General features: G+C 35.9%; 1 protein-coding gene and 1 long non-coding RNA gene across 5 annotated transcripts in view; one reads left to right on the forward strand and one right to left on the reverse strand.

Annotated features, from left to right (window-relative positions):
• The window catches only part of aplp1 (amyloid beta (A4) precursor-like protein 1), a 56,256-nt gene extending 37,654 nt beyond the window's left edge, over positions 1–18,602 (forward strand). The window contains exons 2-17 of one of the 4 annotated variants that reach the window (XM_079387865.1): positions 2,238–2,420; positions 5,663–5,792; positions 7,228–7,340; positions 7,613–7,809; positions 8,822–9,141; positions 9,429–9,556; positions 9,650–9,724; positions 10,850–11,008; positions 11,471–11,599; positions 12,097–12,196; positions 12,282–12,449; positions 12,594–12,617; positions 12,828–12,895; positions 13,246–13,311; positions 13,635–13,778; positions 15,189–18,602. In XM_079387865.1, the coding sequence (XP_079243991.1) occupies positions 2,238–2,420; positions 5,663–5,792; positions 7,228–7,340; positions 7,613–7,809; positions 8,822–9,141; positions 9,429–9,556; positions 9,650–9,724; positions 10,850–11,008; positions 11,471–11,599; positions 12,097–12,196; positions 12,282–12,449; positions 12,594–12,617; positions 12,828–12,895; positions 13,246–13,311; positions 13,635–13,778; positions 15,189–15,287 (2,103 nt within the window). In that variant the 3' untranslated portion in view covers positions 15,288–18,602. Of the gene's footprint in view, positions 1–2,237; positions 2,421–5,662; positions 5,793–7,227; positions 7,341–7,612; positions 7,810–8,821; positions 9,142–9,428; positions 9,557–9,649; positions 9,725–10,849; positions 11,009–11,470; positions 11,600–12,096; positions 12,197–12,281; positions 12,450–12,593; positions 12,618–12,827; positions 12,896–13,245; positions 13,312–13,634; positions 13,779–15,185 lie in introns of all 4 variants that reach the window. The other 3 variants (XM_079387864.1, XM_079387867.1, XM_079387866.1) reach the window with 3 other exon arrangements.
• Positions 18,603–20,353: 1,751 nt separating this feature from the next.
• LOC306851567 lies at positions 20,354–22,061 on the reverse strand. The gene is made up of 4 exons (XR_013782515.1): positions 21,995–22,061; positions 21,531–21,908; positions 21,342–21,386; positions 20,354–21,201 (listed from the first exon to the last, which is right to left on the reverse strand). It is a non-coding gene; the product is annotated as an uncharacterized lncRNA (long non-coding RNA).
• Positions 22,062–22,768: the final 707 nt, after the last annotated feature.

Raw genomic sequence — 22,768 nt, forward strand, 5'->3', positions numbered from 1 at the left:
CTTTATTTTGTTGCCCCAACATTATTATTTTTTCATTGTTTATTTTAGATTCTTTTCATAAATCATGTTTTAAAAGCATTTTTGTTTTGTTGTTTTTATGCCATTTGTTTTAAGCAATATTTATGTAGCCACCATACATTTCTTCATATTTCAATATTTCTCAATTTAGTATGATCTCAGCTGTGTATCTCATTTGATTTCATTTCATTTGTATATGTGGATCTTGTCTCTGCAGAGGACAAGTGGTACGCATATATTAAACAAACAGGAATATCTCATTTTTTCTCATCGCAGAGAAGCGATTAGTGTACCGGCTACCGCTACCGCTTCTAAGCCTTAGCTGGTGAAATGGGTAGATAACCAGATGAAATGAAGCCTCTCCCCTGATTAGACTCTTTCTTCTCGCCTGATCCCTTGTTTCCTGCTCTGTGTTGATGTACTCAAATGACCCAGTGGTCAATGAGCTTGTATTAACATCCGACTCTAGCACGGGGCTACTGTTTTCTCTGCATGTGTGACGGTCCCTGGGGCCCTTCCTCCAGGAGCACTGAACACATTTCAGATCAATACCTACATCCTTTGCCAAAGAGACAGAGAGGAAGTGAATGAACTAGAAACTGAGTGATGTGAGAGAGAAGGCTAGACAAAGGACGAATCAGGAACTGAGGGTGTGTTCTCAATGGCGCACTCTTACTTTACTCTTAGTTTACAATAGTAGGCTCACCGTATCCCATAATACTATGCACTTTCCAGTTTCAACATGAAGAACGATCCAGTTTATTACGTAACTTTATTTTGCATGTATAATCCAGTTTAAATTTTTACTCTAGTATTGATTTTTAGTATCTTATTTATTGATACTTATTTCTAAATACTATTTTGTTTAAAGATAATATTTATTTTTGTATTTTATTTGTTAATATTTATTAATCTATGTTGTTATATTTATAAATATGTATTTTCAGAATTGTTTTAAATTATTTCATTGGTTATTTGCTTATACTATTTCATTTATTAATAGTATTTATTTTTAGTATTTTATTTATTACAATGTATAAATGCTAATTTATTTATTAATGTTTATTCATCAATTCTGTTTTATTTACAAATAGTGTTACTGTTTTTAGTATTTTTATTAATATTTATGTATGCATCAATACTATTTTATTTATTGTTTGTATGTATTTTTTGTATTTATTACTTATTTGTGCATCAATACTATTTTATTTATAAGTAGTATTTATTATTTTATTTGCTAATATTTTTTGTTTGTTTATTATAGAATTTATTCATTTAAATTCCGTTTACATATGCTGTCCAGTGTGCAAAGTTTCCATTCCCAAAACAGCCTGAGATAATGGATAAGGGGTCATGGAAAGGGCACTACATAGAGAGCATAAATACCCTAGAAGCATATTCACAGAGAAAAATTACACTTTATTTTGATGATAAAATTACAATTATAATACTGAGCCTCTTCTACCTTTTAAAAATAATAGTTCACCTTTGCCCTTTTGAATTCATTAACATTTTCATTTTTTGGCTAATGGGTGAGCAGACGTATTTGTGATAAAAGCTGTTTCTGCGTGCATCTGCGGCTGAGTATACTGTCTTTGCCTGTCCTCCAGTCTCACACACAGGTTTGATGGGGGATGGATAAGCTGCATTTAGGGTTATCAGTGAGTCTGACCTCCTAGCTCAATTTGAAATTCAATAATGAGCCTCCATGTTATATTTCCTCCTCACTGTCAGGCCAGTGATAACAACTGTATTCACCCTTCTTCCCTCTCTCCTCGTCCTGTCCTGTCCTTTCCACTTCCCTATCGCTCTGAATTTTTGCTGGCCTCAAATATTTCTTATCTCTCTGTGGTTTGTAGTAATAACAGGCAGCCAGGCTTAACGTATTTTTATCAGGAATGTAGGCCACTCCGAACTTCAAAACAATTCAAGTTCTTTCACTTTATCAATACTACACTACAAGATATAAAGTTTGCATGTCTTCTCTAAGAGAATCTTCTTGTTGTATACATCATCCTCTTGAATACGTTTACTATATTGTTATATATTTGAATAAATTGGCACAAATTCTTGCTTTGCTCATAGTCACAAGTGTAGTTCCATAAGAAAGCACCTGCCTAGAACATGTATGTACAGCAAATAATGCTTTAATGTAGATTTGAGGGTCATTCTGACTTGGAATCGACATTATTAAGTCCAAATCTCTCTCTCTTTCTCAGGCTCTGGCCATGACAGAGGTGAATGGACCAGTTAGTCCTCATGTGGCAGAACCTCAGATTGCCATGTTTTGTGGTCGTCAGCTTCTACACATGAACACTGAGAGCGGACAGTGGGAACCAGATCCTCAGGGGCGACAGGGATGCTTCACCCAGCCCAGCAAGATCCTGTCATACTGCCAAGAGGTGATATTCTATTCTATTCTATTCTATTCTATTCTATTCTATTCTATTCTATTCTATCATGTGGTTTTTTGTTTGTTTGTTTGTGCTTTGTTCTCATCTATTTGTTTTGGTTTGTTTTTTTTTTTTTGTTTTTTTTGTTTGTTTTTACTCTGTTCTTGCCTATTTGTTTTGTTTCTTGTGGTTTGTTTTGTTTGTTTGTTTGTTTAAACTTTATTTTTTGTTTTAAACTCTCTTCTATTTTATTTTAGTCTAGTCTTTTCTATTCCGTTGATGCATGGAATTCCATTTGTTTTCTTTTTTGTAGTTTTTTTTGTTTAGTTTTGTTTTTGTTAGTTTTTGTGCTATTATTGCCTGTTTATTTGAGCTTTATTTACAGTATTTTGTGTTGCATTCTATTATTTTTTATTCCATTTTAGTCTAGTCTTTCTATTACATTGGTATGCTCTATTCCATGTTTTTTTTTTTTTTTAGTTTTAGTTTTGTTTTATTTTGTTCTACTTACCTATTTCTTTTGTTTTAAACTTTATTTACAGTATTTTATTTTGCATTCTATTCTATTATTTTTCATTGCATTTTAGTCTAGTCTATTTATTTATTTACCATAGTTTAGTCTAATCTTTTGTACTCCATTGTTACATTCTGTTCTTTTGTTTTATTTTTGTTTTTTGCTTGTTTGTTCGAGCTCTATTCTCTATTTATAGTTTTGTGCTCTATCCTATTCTAGTCAAATTCTATTCCATTTTTTGTTTGTTTGTGTTCTGCTCTTGCTTATTTATTTTGTTTTAAACTTAATTTACAGTATTTAGTTTTGTGCTTTATTCTATTCAATTTTAGTCTAGATTTTTTATTTAATTGTTTGATTTTTGTTTTATGTTTTGCTTTGATTCTATTCTATTTGCTTTGTGGTTCTGTTTTATTCTGTTGCTATATTTCAGTGTTCTTTTCTATTTTATTTGACTCATTGTATTTTGTTCTCTTCTACTTTTATTCTGTTCTGTTTGACTCATGTAATTCATTTCAGTCAAGCACTAAACATCAAACTCAGCGCACCTACATTAGCATGCACACTGATTGGTTTAATTACTATGTGGACAAGCATCCGCAGACAATCTCCACTCAAGCATGTCCTCAAGGTGAACGCCGAGGGCAGCCTGCTCTAATATTAGCATTGTAAAACAAGACTAAAATGCCATTTACGTGCATACACAGGGAACTCAATGCAAATCTCTTTCTAACTCTCGCCATATTAAGTGTGCAGGATAATGGCCATATTCTTCACCATCAATCAGTGGTGGAGATTTATGGTCTCTGTAAGCCTCAAGCTCAAACGTATTGTGCGGCTAATATGACTGTATTTTCTGACTCCTAAGAGGATTGCAAGTTTTTAGTTCGCTTTTGTCTCATCTAGAGGAATTAGGGATGAGCAATGATGCCTGGTTGTTTTCCTCTGTTTTTCATCAGCGCTTCCGAATACTCTTCCACGTTCCTTCAGGATATCAACATTGCAAAATAGAACAAAATGCCAATTTCCATTGCATTCCTTATGGATAATGAGAGTGAAAAATGCCATGCTTTCCTGCATTCTTCTGGTCATTCAGTATGACTCCATTGCCAAATACTGCAATGCGTCTCGCCAAATATGTGCGTATTTCATGGCTGAAATCAGTTTAAGCCTGTATTAGTGCATGACAACAATTCTGAAAATTGAGATGTCAGTCTGAAAAAAAGCGTGCTTTTGTCTGTCTGTGCTCTATAAGAGCCAGCAATGTCTGTTCAACCTTGTCTGAATCAACACACTGTCCGTACCACCGCTGTATAAAATCACCTCGTTGTGCGCTAATCTGGGCTCAACCAGTCATTCCGCCTACTGGCTTTTAAAAGCATTATTGTGCCTGCATTCTAGCCTGGCACGAAGTGGCATATACATAAGCTAGCTGGCAAGAGTGACATCAAAATTGAATGAAGAGGCCAAAGAATATGTCATTCTCCTGGTTGGATGAGGTTTAGACTAGCAGGCGGTCTGCTTGTGGACTGCGGCCTCATTGCCAGAGCTTGTTTAGAACATAATAATCCCTTCCCATATGTCTGTAAGATTACACTCTCACTCGCTTCAACCCAGTGCGAATTGATTTGATGCATGCATGTATCCAGAACAATACTCTATTTAAAAAAAAATTAAAAATTCATGATGTTAATTTGAACAATATGTCATAATTATGTCAAAATGAACTCAAGGTTGTCCTGTGTTGAAATGCAGCAGAGTGTGTGCAACACTTTTAGTCATAACTATATTAACAATTTAGTGTTATCCTAAATATAAAAATGTTAAAATGTTAAAATAGATTACATTAAAATCTATTTTAATGTATCGTGTATGTACTGTATATTTTAGGACAAAATATTGGAAGACAAGTAAACAATAGTGTTAAATATTAATTGTTATGAGGTTTGATATATGTTATTAATTACAAGTTGCTCATTTTTATATCTGTGTGACTGACCTTGTCTTGTCAAATCTCTATATATAAAAATATATAGTGAAACTATATGTGAAAATAAACTCATGTATATTCCTGAATATACGTACATATTTCTATTCATTTTCCCTCTTATCCTATTCTCCCTCCCATCTTTGATTTATAACATTCAGTTTATTTATGATGTTTTGAATCATAAATAAATCCTAATAATGTACAGATGACTCGGTATGGCTCAGTGCCCCTGCAAACATGTTTTGAAGGTGAGGTGTAATTGCTTTGGAAATTCGGGAATAATACGCAATGAGTTTTCTGACGCCCCCTGGTGCCAAATACAGAAATGAATTTTATTAACTGTAAAGTGCTGCAGTCTCAGCTGGCAAGATTGGCTCAGCCACTCCCTCTTGTGGTCAAATGAGAGGTTTCCCATTAAAAAGTAACCATCAGCTAAAAAAAAAAAAAGCATCCATTATGTATTTATCTGGCTTGTTATTAATTGCATTTGTGGTTTAGCTATATGGTTATATTAAAAGACTCCCATGTGCAGCTACATTTTCAGAATCAAGAATAGTTCACTGTGCAATATCCTGGAGTGCCATTTATTTATTTTTGTCCCATTCCTTCTCATCCCCTTTGTGTTTTTTTCTGTTCTCTGCATGATAAACTGACTATTCCCCTGTCCTTTTTCCAACTGTTGTGATCCTGACTCCTGTCCCTGCTCTTTCCTCATGTGTGTTTGTGTCTGTCGCTCTCGCGGTATGCCAGATGTATCCAGGACTGCAGATTTCCCATGTGGAAGAGGCCTCATCTCCAGCGACCATCCCGGGCTGGTGTAAGAAGGGCTGGGGTCACTGTCAGACCCGCTCCTTCATCGTCGTGCCCTACCGTTGTCTGGGTGAGTCAAAAATACACCCTGAACAGTTTATAATACAGATATCCCATCAAAAACACAATGTAGACCAGATTTAAACAGCAATATTACATGTAGTTCAATCAATCATGTAAACATATACACATAACTATTATTTTAAGAATGAATTGTCAATGTACATTTAGTTTCTGCATCGTTTTGTAGTACACTGTACTCTGCAGTGCCTCACAAGCATCTTATATCACAAGCAAGTATATATAAATAAATCATAAACGTGTTGGCTCAGTACTAATGTTGATGAATATGTAATGCTTCTGCAGCTGTTTGGCTCTGAGGGGCTTTTGTCCTTGGTTTTTGCTCACATACTGCACATATTTCAAGTTCCCACATCTTAGATTCTTTTATTTGCAACATCATCTCATGTGGGCATTTTCAGAAATGCTAACGCCACTTTTTTTTTTATTGCCAGTATTGTCTTCCCCATTTCTCATTATATTTTCTTTGAATTTATTTATATATTCTGGTCATTATCATAATTGCATTGTTGTTCAAAAGTATGGGGTCTGTAGAATTTGTTCATGTTTATGAGAGAATTCTCTTGTGCTGACCAAGGCTGTATTTATTTGATCAAAAATACAGTGAAAAGAGACATTGTGTGGAATATTATTACAATTTAAAATAAGTGTTTGATTTTTAATATGGGTTAAAATATATTCCTGTGGATTTTGAGCAGCCATTACTTCAGTCTTTAGTGTCACACGATCCTTCGGAAAGCATTCACAATTATTTATCATTATTAGCAAAGTTGAAACTATGGAAGCCCATCTCTGCCACAGAATAAGAAAATTAAAAAGTTAATTGCAAATAAGGTCATTTATCTCACAATTCTGTATTTAAATCTCACAATTTTCACTATTGCACAAGATATAATGTCACAAGATATAAACTTGCAATTCTGATAAGTTTTTTTTTTTTTAAATAATAAGTATTATTATTATTATGAGACCGAAAATAAAACTGAATTGTGAGATTTTTAATCAGAATTCCCAGAAACAAGGTCCGAATTGTGAAATAAAAAGTCACAATTACATTTTTAACTTATTATTTATAAATAATTCCATAGAAAATATTGGCACTGCTTTATATATGTTATTATTATTATTTTTTTTTGTGGAATCCATGATTCTACATGATACACTTTTTTCAAGCTACTTTGAAATAGAAAGTTAAACAGAACATAATTTAATTTAAATCTAATTATTTTAAATAACATTTGTAACATGCTTATACTTTATACATATATTTACTGTCAGTTTAGTTTAATTTAATGAAATAAAACTATTCATTTTCTTCAATTTTATTACTGGCCCCAAACTTTTGAGCAGTGATATACATCCTTAATTAATAATGATTTTTTACAATGTTTTAAATGACCCATGTAATTGTCTCTGTCTCTCAGTGGGTGAGTATGTCAGCGAGGCGCTCTTGGTTCCAGATCGCTGCCGTTTCTTACACCAGGAGCAGATGGATTCTTGTGAGAGCTACGTGTACTGGCACAACATCGCCAAAGAGGTAAATAATAAAAGCTCACAAAATTACAACCTGGAAAAGTATTAGAACTGGAATTCAGTTTTAATAGCTTCACATATTTAATGGTTAGTCTGATGCCTATGAAATTGCAGTTCCCGCTGTGATCTATGATCTTCTATTCTCATTTCCTCCCTGTACTATCACCAGTATCTCCTGGTACTTAAAGTTTTCCCATTTGACGTTTGTAGGTCATTTCACCCTGACACGTACACACAATTACAAAAAAGTCATTCATCTTTTGCTCTGCTCATTAGGCCTGCACAGCTGACAGTCTGGAGCTGCATAGTTATGGGATGTTGTTGCCGTGTGGTGACCGTTTCCGTGGGGTGGAGTACGTCTGTTGCCCCGGCAGGACAGGATCGAGTGGACGAGGAGAGATGGAGACTACAGACGCTGTACAAGGAGAAACAACACCCTTCGTGTCCATGGCTGGAGAAAAAGTGGTCACCAGGTAAAGAATTTCAGTAGTCCGTTTCACTCTCAGAATAAAGGTTCAAAATTTATGGTTCCATTTTTTTTAGCATTTTAAGGAGTAAATTCAGTTATTTTACCAAATGGTAAGATTTCAGTAATACATCTAAAATAATTATTGCAATACTTAAATCCTAATTTAACTCATTTTAATCCCATAGTTGCTGTAGTTGTAAACTGTATGTGATTGGTTCACTAAAAAGAATTAGCTCATATGATTCATTTGTTTGGGACTTATTAGAGTCATCTGTTCAGGAATCAGATTACACTGGTTGAGCTGTATGTTTTTGATTCACTAAAAAGAGCCGTCTGCTATGAGTCATTTGTTCAAAAATCAGCTCATAATTGTCATTCATTTGGGAATCAGACTACACTGGTTGCACTGAATGTGTTTGATTCATTAAAAAGAACCAACTCATTTGAGCCATTTATTCAAGAAATGGATTAAACTGATTACAATGTATGTTTTTTATTTAGCTTAGTAAACTGACTCATAAATTAAAGAATCAGGTTGTACTGTTTGCACTGTATGTGGTTCACTAAAACGAATAAGCTTAAATGAGCCTTTCGTTCAGGAATCAGACTACACTGGTTGTGCTGTATGTTTGATTCACTAAAAAGAACCACTTCATAAGACTCATATGTTTGTGAATCAGACTACAATGGTTGCACTGTATGTGTTTGATTCACTAAAAAGAATCGCCTAATTAAAAGTCACTTATGGTCCGTATGTTTTTGATTCATTAAAAATAACTGGCTGAGAAATGTGTTAAAGAATCAGACTAAATTGGTTGCATTGAATGATTTATTCACTAAACAGAATCAGCGCAGTAGAGTAATTTGTACGGGAATCAGGCTACACTGGTTGTGTTGTATGTTTGATTCACCAAGTAGAATCAGCTCAGTAGATTGTGTTTCTGTACAGACTATATGTACAGAACAAAATGTACAGACTACACAAATAACTCTAAAAATCATTCTCACTCAATCAGTGTGAAAACGACGCCACCCACTCCCAGTCCCTCTCCTGAGACGGACATCGAGGAAGACAACATGGAGGAGGAAGAGGAAGAGGTAGTGGAGGAAGAAGCAGAAGAAGAAGAAGAGGAGGAAGAAGGCAATGATGAAGAGGCAGCTGAGGTAGAGGAAGCTGAGGAGGAGGAAGCCGCAACGACGGTGAAAGACCAGGAGGAGTACGAGTATCCCATCGACTCTCATTTCCAAGGTCAAGACTACATGGACAACTTCTACTACGACAAGAACCTCCAGACTGCCAAAGGCTCCACCCAACCTCAAACACGGATGGACAACCGTGAGTCTTGCTGATGTTTCATGCGTCAAGAGTCATACATTATCTCTTTCACACTCACAGACACTCAGCAGAGGTTAAACAGGATGCGTGAGGTTAAACGACATTGCATTTTTAATGCTTCCTTTTTAACTCCCTCTCATATGGAGATTTAAGTTAACACACTGCTGGGATTGATGCTACTTCAGTCTCGCTGAGCTGAACTGATCCTTCCTTCCCTCTTGATAGATTAATCGATTGAATAATCACTGATTGGTGCTTAAGTAACTCTCTTTCTCTCCTGTTGGTAGTGCCCACTCCTCGTCCTACAGATGGTGTGGATGTTTACTTCGAGATGCCGGGCGATGACAGTGAACATGCCAATTTCTTACGTGCCAAGTTGGACCTGGAAGAACGGCGAATGAAACGCATCAATGAGGTGAGGGAGGCGGGACTATCGATGTGTGCGTATAAGATCTTATGTGACCTAAGAGTGTTTAAGAGGGAATCATGGCTTTATTTGTGCATGCAGATCATGAAGGAGTGGGCAGAGGCAGACAACCAGTCAAAGAACCTGCCCAAGTCAGACCGCCAGGCACTGAACGAGGTAAAGAAAGGAATGAATTAATTCTATTTTTGAATACTTTTATTAAGTAAGAATGCATTAAATTGGTTTAACATGATTTAATGTGTAATGTTACAAACATCTGAAAAAATGCATCACATTTTCCACAAAAATATAAAGCAGCACAACTTTTTCAGCATTGATAATAATAGTAAATGTTTCTTGAATCATTTTTGAATGACACTAATGACTAGAGTAATGAGTGTGACTGCTGAAAATTCAGCTTTTCATCACAGAAATAAATTACTTTTTAAAATACATTAAAATAGAATACAATTTAAATATTTCAAATTGTAAACAATATGTATTTTATCAAATAAATGCAGCCTTGATGAGCTAAACTTTTCTTTAAAAAAGAAAAGAAAAGTAACAATAAAATCCAACTGCAAATTTGTAACCCCAAAATTGTATGAAATCTGTTAAAGGGGTCATATTCTAGACTTTTTCATATTCTACATTTTTTCTTCTTCTTGAATAAAAAAAAAAAACTAAGCAATTTAGTATTTTATGACTCATGATCTACTTGAATAGTCTAAGGTAAAATGGGTTCCACATGATGCAAATAAAGGTTATAGTAACAATAGTAAATATTGATAGTTTTCTTGAGGGTGAACTTGATCTTTATCCTTAACATCCTGGTAAAGAAATCTTCTTCAAAAGTGGACAAACTTGCGACATTTCGTTATAGAAATGGCCACTTTTATCAGCCTTACAATTTTTTTTTTTGTCAAGTATCCTATTTCAATTTGAAGTATGTGACAATTCAAAAGTAAAATGGGTTGTGAATGCCGTCAAACTTTATTTTAATGTTCAATTCTCGCCATTAACAAACCATTAACTACGATTTTTGCCTCAGTAAACTCCTAATATGCTGCTTATTAATAGTTTATGTATTGGTATAGGATTATGGATGTAGAATATGGTCATGCAGAATATGTGCTTTATAAGCACTAATAAACAGTCAATATGTTAATAGTAGGCATGCTAATAAGCAGCTAGTTAATAGTGAGAATTGGTCCCTATACCAAAGTGTTACAGTGAATGCTACTTTGTGTTTAGTCTGTGACTATTCTCACAAATTTCTCTCCTATTCTCTCTCTTTCCCAGCATTTCCAGTCTGTTTTGCAGACCCTTGAGGAGCAGGTAGCAGGTGAGAGGCAGAGGCTGGTGGAGACGCACCTGGCCCGCGTTGTTGCCACTCTGAATAACAACCGTAGACTGGCTCTGGAGAGCTATCTGAGCGCTGTGCAGAGCGACCCTCCACAGGTCTGTCCCTCTTACAGAGAACTGCTATGAGAATATTAGCACAAATCAATCATTTATTTTTTAACCTTGCCTTATACACAGAGGCACTGTCATGTTAGACTAGAAAAGGGTTCTGTCCAAACTGTTGCCATAAAATTAGAAGCACACAGTTCCCTAGAATACCATTATATGCTTAAACATTAAGATTTGTACTCATGGAAATTACTAAAGTAGTCAAACCTGTTCATTAGAAGGGGGTGACCCAATACTTTTGGCAATATTAGTGTACCATTCTGTCTGTTTTTGCTTTCTGTGGGAATCAAACCTGTGACCTTGCTGTGGCTAGTGCCAAGCTCTACTGTCAAAAAGATTGCTTATCTATTTATAGCTGATTGTTCATGTAGCACAGTATTAAATATTATGTTTCTAATTCACTACCAGTCTCTTGTTGACATGATTTCTCTTTCTCCTACTCCCTCACAGCCGGACCGTGTTCTTCAGGCTCTGAAGCGTTATATGGCCGCAGAGCAGAAGGACAGACGTCACACTCTACGTCATTACCAGCACATTGAGTCTGCTGACCCCCAGAAAGCTGAGCAGATGAAGTTCCAGGTTTGAGACGCACACCCAAATCTGCTCTTCCATTCATGGCTACAGCTTTAACACTTTACAATAAGATCTGATTTGTAAACAGTAATTTAAGGTTTTAACATTAGCAACTATTTTGCAATGCATAAACTACTATTAACAGTTAACTAATTAATCCCTACTATTAAGATGTTGAAATAAACGTGAAAATAAATTCAGCCGAATTATTATTATTATTAAATATTTATGAATTATCATTATCATGATCATTAATTGTGTTATTATTAAATAATAATAGCCTATCAGAACATATGTGATTTGTAATGTATTGTTGTGTGAAGCAGAATTTTGGACCAATAAGATTTTAGTGTGGGCGGAGCTACCTAGCACAGCATGAATAGAAACCAAAATGTCTTGCTGCTCATGTCTGCCTGTTTAATGCAGATATGAAAAAGATTTGTTTGGTCATGTCAAATAGTGCAAATATGAATGAAAAAGTATTTTCATATCTGTGTTTGAAGGTGTACACACACCTCCATGTGATCGAAGAGAGAATGAACCAGAGCCTGGCTCTGCTCTACAAGGTCCCTGGCCTGGCTGAGAAACTTCACAATGAGATCCGTAAGATGTGTTTTTGTGAATCTTTTGTTGCCTCAAAAGTCAAAACATTTTCAAAATCATTCACTGAATCTATGTGTCTCTGCAGAGGAGTTGGTGAGAACAGAGAGGGGGGACATCAGCGAGCTCATGACCACTTCCTTTTCTGAGACGCGCACCACTGAAGAGCTGCTTCCTGCCGAGAGCGAAGAAGAGCGAGATGACGAAGAGGAAGAAGACAGAGCTTTTCAGAATCGCCCTTACCCACCACGCATCGGTACAATAACCACAACTATATAAAACACATGCAATATGAGGAAGGAAATGGAGCTTAACACAAAACATTCTTGAGCATGTTAACAATCTGAAAATACTAACCTTTATCCTATTCCCTTTATCTCTTTAATTTTTCGTAATGTAGACCCCCAGCCTAATGAAAAGAAAGGTAAATCCTAAAACTGTGATCATACTTACTGTAATATCATTTCATGTTATAGTTTGTTTACATACTGTATAGTTGAATATATATATATATATATATATATATATATATTCACATATATACTATATGAATATACATACATGTGTGTGCGTGTGTGTGTTATATATATTTATTTATTTATAGTTATATATTTCTATGTCTATACGTCCACAGTTTCATCAGTGGATGAGTATGACTACACCACCTCCGAGAGAGGACCAACTTATGAATATGAGGAGAAGGTTAGGACAAATTCTAACACAAAATATCACATTTACATTATGCATGTACAGTATTGCTCAGCATATGCTTTCTTGCCAAAGTGACTTAGCTTTCAAATTAAATTCATGCTTAGTACTTACTAAATACTGCTTGGTATCTAAATAAGACAGTATGGCATTTCTTGCAGTTTGACCACTGGATGGCACCATCTGGAGTTGAAAGAGTTGATATTAAGTAAAAAAAAAAAAAAAAAATATGATTTATACATATATATTTTTAATTATTCGGTACTTCTAAGTAGCAAGCTTGAGTAGAATTTAAAAATGATTTTCTTGTCACATGATTAACTCGGTGTTTGTGTGTTCCTCAGATCAATACATCTGTAGAGCTGAAGCAGGTGGTCTACAAGTCTCCAGGAATCCAGAGAGATGAGCTGGTGAGCATCTAAAGCCCTTCATTTGTCAATTCATTTCTATTGTCAAGTCTAATGTTAAGTTTTATTAATTTAGCTCTTTACTGTGCCAAATATTTCTCATTGTACTTTTAAGTGCAGCATAAACATAGATGTGAATAATTTATTTGGACACTTAACTAAAAGTTACTATATGCTTAGTTACACTCGAACATGGATAGAATATGATGCATTTGGAGGACATGGATAGGATGCATTTCCATCTTGAGCAAATAGAGTTAGCTGCTGATTTGGTTCTTGTATTATACTGAATGTGAAAGTCAATGCCTCACTGTTTTCTATCACAGCAGCCGGATGTTTTGGAGACGTTTAACCGTGGGGCAATGGTGGGGCTGCTGGTGGTTGCCGTGGCCATCGCAATGGTGATGGTTATCAGCTTGTTGTTAGTCCGCCGTAAGCCATATGGAACCATCAGTCATGGCATAGTGGAGGTGAGAGTTCATATGTGAGGATCACTGGTGACATTTGTGTGTTTGTATTTGAAGCAGCAAGTCCAAGAAACGAGGTCAAACCCAGATTCAAAATGGCTTCTGGCTGGTGTTTCTGGTTCAAATACACCCTGACCCATTTAAGTAACTTATATTTGGCTATAACACAAGGAAGTAACAACCAACCCCTGAAGCAACTTCCTGCTGATATATGGTTTGATATCTAGTCTTTTGATATCTAATCTGATATTTTGATTTGATAGGGAAAAAAGCATAACAGGAAAAGTCAAGTCATGATACTGAATTTAATATTTAATTAAATAGTTATACATACATATACATGTTGTACATACAGTGTTCTGCCAACTAGTATCTCATAATGTACGTTTCAGATCACAAAACTGGTTCCTTTTATATGTGAAACACAGAAATCACAACTACATTTATCTCCCTCTCTGCCTGCCCAAGCATTGGCATACTTCCAGTTCCCTGATGCACCATCTACTTGTTTATCAGTTCTTAACAGAAACAGAGGTTGTTCAGACTTGCATATAAAACTATGATTATATGTTACACAGTATAAGAAGAATGAAGACTGAAAATATGAAAAATACGTATGATCTCACACAAGTATCAGTTTAGATCAGTTTAGATGGCATGCCATTATAGATAAATGGTAGATTATTATATGAATTCATGTTACATGATATTATAATGATGGTAGATGATCATTATGCACAAATAATTGAGAGAATCAAGCATGTACGCAATGGAAAATGATGCTACCTATATATTTGAATGCATATAGTGTATGGAATCATTCTCAAGATATTCCTATAAATAGCCTTTTGAAATTAGGATGGCCTCACACTTTGACCTAAATTATAATATTAACTACATATTAAATATTACTATTACAATATTGTACTTGTATAATTTAGAATTGTTTAGCTTTCTAGATGGAAAGACCATCACAAAATTGGAAATAATTTCAAAAAATGGCTGCTTTCTATTACAAAAAAAGAGAGAAATGTGAATAGATTTATCAAAGATTTACCAGTGTTGAAATATTACATTTATTAGATGAGGTATTTGAGTATCCTGTCATTTTATTCTTAAAAAGAAAATTGAGATTTGTATTTGATAACACTCAAACTATGGTATATTTTTTTCTTCTCTCTGCATATCCTGCATTTGTATGCTGGTTGGCCACACATGTGATAACAGAACTCTCTAATCTTGTTAAATTTTATAAAGTTTTTCCATATGGGAAGCGTGCTCAAATGTGCCTGCCTTAATGATTTGAGATTTGCTCACGGCCAGCGTATTATAATGTTTCCGTTCATTAATTTTTCCCATTTAATTTCACTTATGCTCCATTCTAAGCGATTCTTTCCCCATCTTTCCCAGCAGGTCGACCCCATGCTGACCCCCGAGGAGAGACAGCTGAATAAGATGCAGAATCACGGCTATGAAAACCCCACTTACAAATTCTTTGAGCAAATGAACTGAGGAGGGCTCTGCAGTCTCAAGGCCATGCCCTCCTCTCTCGCCTCCCGTTTTTCGATTGGGGTTCCCACTGCAACCCCCTCTCCCTCGTACTGTATGTATGTCTATATGACCGATGTTCAAAATGTACAACAAACCCGGCACGCAAATAGGGAGTTTGTAGTAAAACGTTTGCATACTACTCTCTCATCAGGGAGAGACACTAATAAAAGAATCCGCAGAGCACCGAAAGCTCCTTTATCCCCCGGTTTTTGATTTTGTTCATGAGGGTGTGGCCGCGCCGAGCATGTTCGGCCCTTTTAAAATCTTGGAATAGCGTCACACTTCCTTTTCGAATGCATTACGTGTTTCAAAGAAGCTAAACATGATCGACCCGAGTGGTTTGTTTTGTCATTTCTATTTTCAAAACAGAGTTTATTTCATGGTGAAACTGATATGAATGATATATTTTTGAGTTCACCAGAAGATGTTTTGACCCTCTAAGATGACGTTATAGATTCGAGTCATTTTAGACTGCTAGTTTCATTCGAGGTTTGTATTCACGTATAACTCATCCGTCTGACATTCTGGTAGGTTCTTAGTCTCAAATCACACCGTAAGAAACTGAATCAGTGTTTTAAATGTACCACGAACGTTCATTGAACAATACTACCCGAAAGCTTAGAATATTTTTCTGGTATTGCTTCTTTAAAAGTCAATTCTAATTAATCTGAAGTCCATACGCGTAAAGAAAAGCATGCAAAATTTGGTGTATGATGCTATAACGTACTTGTGTTGGTCCTGTTTCTTGCTTTTTGATAAAAATGAAAATATCACAGTGCAACAATGACGTGTACATAACTAAAGACGTAACTCGAATAGACGTTTCTATCATTAATTTGTATCGAAGCAACGTGTGGAGATAAAGATGACCTTGTGCTGCTCACACAGAGAACGAAACATTTCCTAACATGGCTGAATGAAAACGGACTGTTGTATAAACCAGCACAAGAAAATGACACAGTAACTCCTGACTGAATGTATCTTCGGTAGACATAGGCTCCATTCACATTCCTCCTAACACACCGCAACGGTTAGAGCGTAGGTTAGTTGGCTTAGCTAACCGTTCCGTTCTCATACAGTAGTTGATTTAGCTGTTGAGGGTTTGTGTTGCGTAACTGAAACTAGTGTCACCTCTGAAAAGTGGTAAACAACTTTGACTGACAAAATGTGATTCCAGAACTGGTTTAAGTTTCTGTACATGTCACTACGTCTTGAAAATCAAGTTTGTTTGTTTTTTATATTAGAGGGTTCTAGAGTTGTCCGTCTAATGCATTTCTGTTCTAGTACATGATAGAAATTTTAAATCAAATGTTTGGGTGTCTGTCGCTGTGACACAAATAACGTAAACGCAACAATTACTGTTAGCCTGTTGTAGAAAGGACATGTCTTGCTCTAAATCTTTTTATTAGTAGACCGAACAGGTTTTTGAGAAGAATACGGCATCATCCTGTGTTTATATATTACGTGACATATCAGCAGAAGTGAAACCAAAATGTGGGCCCGGTACGTTTGTGTTTATCGTTATTTCAGACCAAAACTACACTTTTATACCAAACCAAACTCTGTCCTGTGAAATCCTATCTATTTTAGAAAAAAGTCAAGACACACCAAACCGTATGACACGATTGTTTGTATTTGATTGCCTTTGTTTGTCTTCCTTTGTTCTGCAACATTTTGAACACACATGAACTGAAACCAAACCACAGAAAAAGCTTGTTTAACCACACAGCTTCTCGAGGCATACTAATTATTTTTAAGGCATCATTAGATTCATAAATCCTCATTTATAAACCTCTCCAGGTTAGACGCCTAATACAACACATTGCACCAGAGCTCATGGCACTTAAAGCAAAACATGAACGGCCTACTGTTGTTTTGATCGCTCTGATATGTATTTATGAATTGTGATTAGTTAAAATTGTGGTTTGATGCCCTAATTTAGGACTCTTATATAGATTTCGTACCAGCATCAGGTAGATTTAGGACAGCGTATTCAATTGGGATTGAATTAAAGTTTATATGTGTCTTCTCTTGGTTGAGATGACCCTTCCCTCTCTTATCCTGAACCAATAGAAATGTAAACAAAGTTACGGATGTTTTAACTGCTGCATTATTGCCTTTTTCAATGCTGTGTTTTGGATGTAATTATATGTATTTTTTATTTAAGTCAATATTAATTGGAGTTTGGGTCATTTGCTATATAGATTTGGACTGTATACACTGAACGGGTCTCATGCTTGAAAACTAAACGAATTAACTGAGAGCACAACTGTATCCAGATTGATTCATTTGTGTCCATTCATTAGTACTTCAAAATCTTTCCTCGTCTTGCTGAAGAATCAGTAAAGTGACGGTTAAGGTGGAAACACATAGTGTTGATCATTTACACTCCCATTTTATCTTTCAAATGACTAGCATGTATTGAAGATACAGCTTGATAATGTAAAATACTGTAATTGGATTAAAAGTAAAGATGTAATTTGTTGAACTGGTGCTTTAAGGAACTTGTCATTAAGCTACTGAAACCAATGCAATTAATAAGCTGATCTCGATTCATTCTGAATTTCACCAAAGACATGTTCTGGATATGATTGGAAGGCCAACTAATGTGTTATATTTTTAATTGACATGTATTGTAAGAGCAAGCAACCTGTGAACTGATCTGGCTTCTTGTACTTGCATTAAAAGGACAATAAAATTATAAATGACCCACACAAATTGACTGTGGCATTTAAATTTTGGAATTGTTATAATGAACAGCATCATCCTGTCAGCAAGCGTCTGGTTATTATTAACATAGGAAATTAAACTTTAGTCATTTTATCTCAATTCAAGATTAATAGCACAAAACAGAAAAGTTGGGCTTGTTTCTAGGGTTGCAAAACATGTTACTGCTCATTATAGCTAGTTACAAACCTGTAAATGAAGAATCACTTTTCAGTATAAGAATGGGGGAGGTAAGTGGTTGGGTACAATGAGAACGTTGACATACTTTCATTTTGTTGAGTGATGGTTTCTCACTTGCGGGTTGCTCAACAATTTGTTTTGATGAAAGCAGAGAAATAAGGAAGAACAGGCTTTGTTCAGCTATGAAGGACTCTTTTTACAGACTGAGATTTCATTGAAGCTTACCAAAAGTATAAAGTAGCTTCCAGGGGTTGTTGGTAGCAGGATGCATGATGTTGGCAGGAATCTAATGAAAGTATGCTGAATTGCTTTTACTTTTGGACAACTTGTACTACTTTTCCATATAAAACCTCTCTGCTATATCAATCTATATCATGTTGTTGTTTTATTTTTAATTATTTTACTTTTTATCCACTGCAGAAAATAAATTGTCAAGAGAGAAAAAAAAACTAACTTTAACTAGTTGCTTATTAGCCTGCATATTACTAGAATATTAGCCATTTATTAGTACTAATTAAGCGCATATGAATGCCTGCTACATGACCTTATTCTACATCCCTGTCCAATACCTAAACTTAACAACTACCTTACTAACTATTAATAAGCAGCAAATTAGGAATTTAATGAGGGAAAAGTCGTTGTTAATAGTGAATAAGTGTTCACTATTCTAATGTGTTACCGTAATTTCTTCCTGCTTAAGTATCCACCCTTTTATCTATCTCAAAAAAAATAAAATATTTGAGCATTTACTTTCTTTGCTGGTAACAAAACGCTTGAGCCCATAAGCAATGTAACCTATTAGACCTATTGTTTACTTTTATGTAATAGATTTTTGGACATATGCATCATGTACAGTACATGTATATCCATCCAAACCCTGTCAATACATGGTGATATATAAGTAAATATAAAAGATATACATTATTGCTCTTAATATAGGACAATATATGTCATCCATTACATTTTACAGAGAGGACATTGTCCAAAATTACTATATAATTGTAGGTTAAATCTAAGAAAAATATTTTTTTAAGAAAATGTAGCTTTTTATTTATTTCTTTTTTTTATGCGTGTGTCTGGGTACATGTAGCAAGGTGTATTGCGTGTTTGTCTTAGTGAATGTAAACCTACTGCAGTGCACTTTGACATTTTGGTCACAATAGCAGTAATTAGCAAAAACAGTTGGCAGTGTTAACAGATTTAAGCATTTAAAATGCTTCAAGAAAGATTATATACTGTGATAACACTCGCAAAAATAATTCAATCAACTGCAAAAAATTAACTAATTTGAACCATTTTAAAATATTTCTTAAAGGACTGAAAACAAAATAACTTATGCTGGAGAGTAATGAGTGGGCCTATTACCATTTGCAACAGCAGTTTATAAAGCCCTTAAATTTAAACTATTTCAATTTAATTCGGCAGAATTGAAACCCATAATCTTCTTATCACACACTGAGGAAATAAGACACAGTCTGGTCATTTACTTACTTTGAATCATGTTGTCATGTTTTATGTTCCATTCAGATCTATTGTATGCCTTAATCTGAAGATTTTTCTTCCTGTTCGTGGGTAATGGTATTTTGAAGCTTGTGATTTGGACATAAATTTATACAAAGGGGGCAAATTCTAATTGAGATGCTTTTAAAAATTCCCTGACACAAGTGTCAAACATTTTGTTACTGCTTCACTTAAAATGTATGCTGGGTTTTTCTTAGGATTTACAAATATTTGTTTCTTAGACAATAGACAAGTCAACTTTAAAATTATCTAAATTAGTTTTTATAGATTTCTCAGGGTCAAAATAAATCAAATGCTCTGTCTAATCTATGTATGTGTCTATGTAATCAATGTAGTCAATATTTGCAAGACTATATTAATACAGAATATTATAAAGTAACAGTCAGTTTTACTGAATGTTAGAAAATGGCTTGTAAAAAAAATTAAAAATACGCCTACCATCTCGTTACAGGATTTATTTGAAACAGGAAGAGGTTCAATGCTCCGCACATGCATGCATCATGTTTGTTTGTTTGTTTGTGTGTGTGTGTGTGTGTGTGTCTGTGTGTGTCTGTGTGCGTGTTGTGGCGGGAGGAGCCAACGACAGACACAGTGGGCGTGGCGTCAAGCCTCGGAGAGGTTTTTATTAAACAAAATATTTAAAATAAAGTGTCCAAAGGGGGAAAAGTGTCCAAAATAAACAGGGATCTGGTGTCCTCGTTGTGCTGCGGGGCTCGTGAAGGAGGGCAGTGTTCAGGAGGGAAGGGTCCAGGTAAGGGGCGGAGTCCGGCGGCCGCACGCGCTCCCGTCTGGAGGTCCCGGGGCGCGGGTGACGGCGGCTTCTGTGGCGGCTTCGTCCAACTCCTTCATCCCCGGGTGCTCGACGGGATTCCACGGCCCGGCGTCCTTGCCCGACGGCCGTATCGCGGGTGCAGTGTCGGCCGGACTGCGGGTCCGGCCGCTCGCGTCTCTGGCGGCGGCAGGTAGTTCCCTCTACGCTCCCTTTCCTGGACCCACGAGGACACCAGCGTGCATGCACGGGGGAGAGACCGGTCTCTCGAGGAGAGGCGCGCTCGGCGTTTAAACGGCGGCGGTGATGAGGCTCTACTCACGTCAGGTGCGCCTCATCACACGCCGCCAGCCCTGGCTGTTTCAGCGCCCCTCCTCTCTCACACACCCACTCCCGTCGGGAGCCTGGTGAAGGGCGGCGAATACGGGACGGGGTGGTGATGATAGACAGGGGGGAGGCAGCCGACTCGTCACAGTGTGTTCAAAGCCGCACAACAGTATTAATGTATTCACAATTATGTAATACTTTGCATTAGAGGCTTGAAAAATTAGTGCTTCCGTTTCATGTATTTTACTAAAGAGAAACAGATAAACGTGATTACAATAAACACCACAATATTTATGCTGATGAGCATAAAGTTGATCCAGGACAAAGATGACTTTGATTCATCAAATCCAGCTGAAACAAGTAAAGAAACATCATTTACTCCAATAATCTGTGGCATTTTTCTAAAATCAGATAAAAATTCAATGTGATAGCAGTGTCCTTGTCAAACTGATTTTCAGACATGAAGGTCAGCGTGGAGAAAGAGTGGGTACCTGTTATCGTTTCAGTGCCCATCGTCTGTGTTTTTTCTGACATATCTGTAGTATAACAATTTATTACAAGAAGAAAATGTTTTACTAGTGATATTTCTATTGAAATTGTGCATATAACAATTAATTGTATCCATTAAAATATATGACCTTACAAGAACATAAAAAACTGAAGTCAAAATGAAAACCTACCCCATCCAAGTTTTTTGTCTGAAATTTGAAGGGTGATCCCTTCACCAATTATGCGAGTAAAACTTGTGTCCACATTGCAAAATGCAATACATTTTATACTGTCAGTGTCATTCATAGACAGGCTTTTCAGAGTCAGTGTTGTGAATGTGTCATTGAATGATTTTAGTCTGATACGCTGATCATATTTCTCTGCATACAGTATATCATTTGTGCGATCTTCATTTGAATTTGGAATAGTCCACTTGAATTTACACTTCTCAACACTCTCATGATCAGAATCTACTTTGCAGGTAATAACTGCTGCATCCCCCACTTGATAGAGCTCCTGATTTGTGTTCTGAAGTACCCAAACTCTACTAAAGCCAGGAATGATGAGAGCTACACACAATAACACACAATTAATACAAGAACAAAGCAGAGACAAGCAGAAAGTGTAAATGTCCTTCACTTCCATAACAACTTACCCAAAAGACAAAGTAGAGTATAATCGCTGACTTTCCCTTGTTTGTTCATGATTTTCGTTCTGGCAGTGCATGCACAAATGCTCTCATTTCCTGTGCTCAAACTATAAGTTGAAACTAACATGAAACCACAGACCACTGTCACAACAATGGGCCACATTCATTATTGGTTTTTGTCAGTTTTTTTTTGTTGTTGTTTTTTTGACACATTGATCCTCACATTTGGATTTCTTAACATTACAGATTTTCTCGATTGCTAAAACACTATAACCAGGCTTTTTAACTAAAATTTCAAAACCATAAAGCCATTTTTCAAAAAGCACACCCATTTTGCTGAACTATAAACACTATTCCCTTCTTTAACACATGAGTCAGATTTGGTGAACTTTTACTGCAAAACTCTACACACAAATCCATACATTTCTCAGTGCTTACACCATGTGGTCATTTAGAAAGTATTCTTCAGAAAATATTCTTCACTCAAGTCTGCACAGTTTGAGATCAATTAGCACACAATTACCCAAGTGGAAACACTAGGAATCTAAATTCATCACACACCAATCAGAACCTTCGATGGCGATAAAAGGGCCAAACTTGTTCAACCACACATCATCTAGTCAAAAGTTTCTCATTCTTTTGAACAAGTTGCGATTGCTTTGGTACATTCATGCAACTGATTATGTACATTTGTCTGTGGTTTCCTACATTATCAGTTGCTAATGTCACGTTGCTCAAAATGTATTATATCATTCTCTCTGTGCTATAGACTTACCCCTC

The sequence above is a fragment of the Barbus barbus genome (genome assembly GCF_936440315.1).
Source record: "Barbus barbus genome assembly, chromosome: 31".
NCBI classification, from domain to species: Eukaryota; Metazoa; Chordata; class Actinopteri; order Cypriniformes; family Cyprinidae; genus Barbus; species Barbus barbus.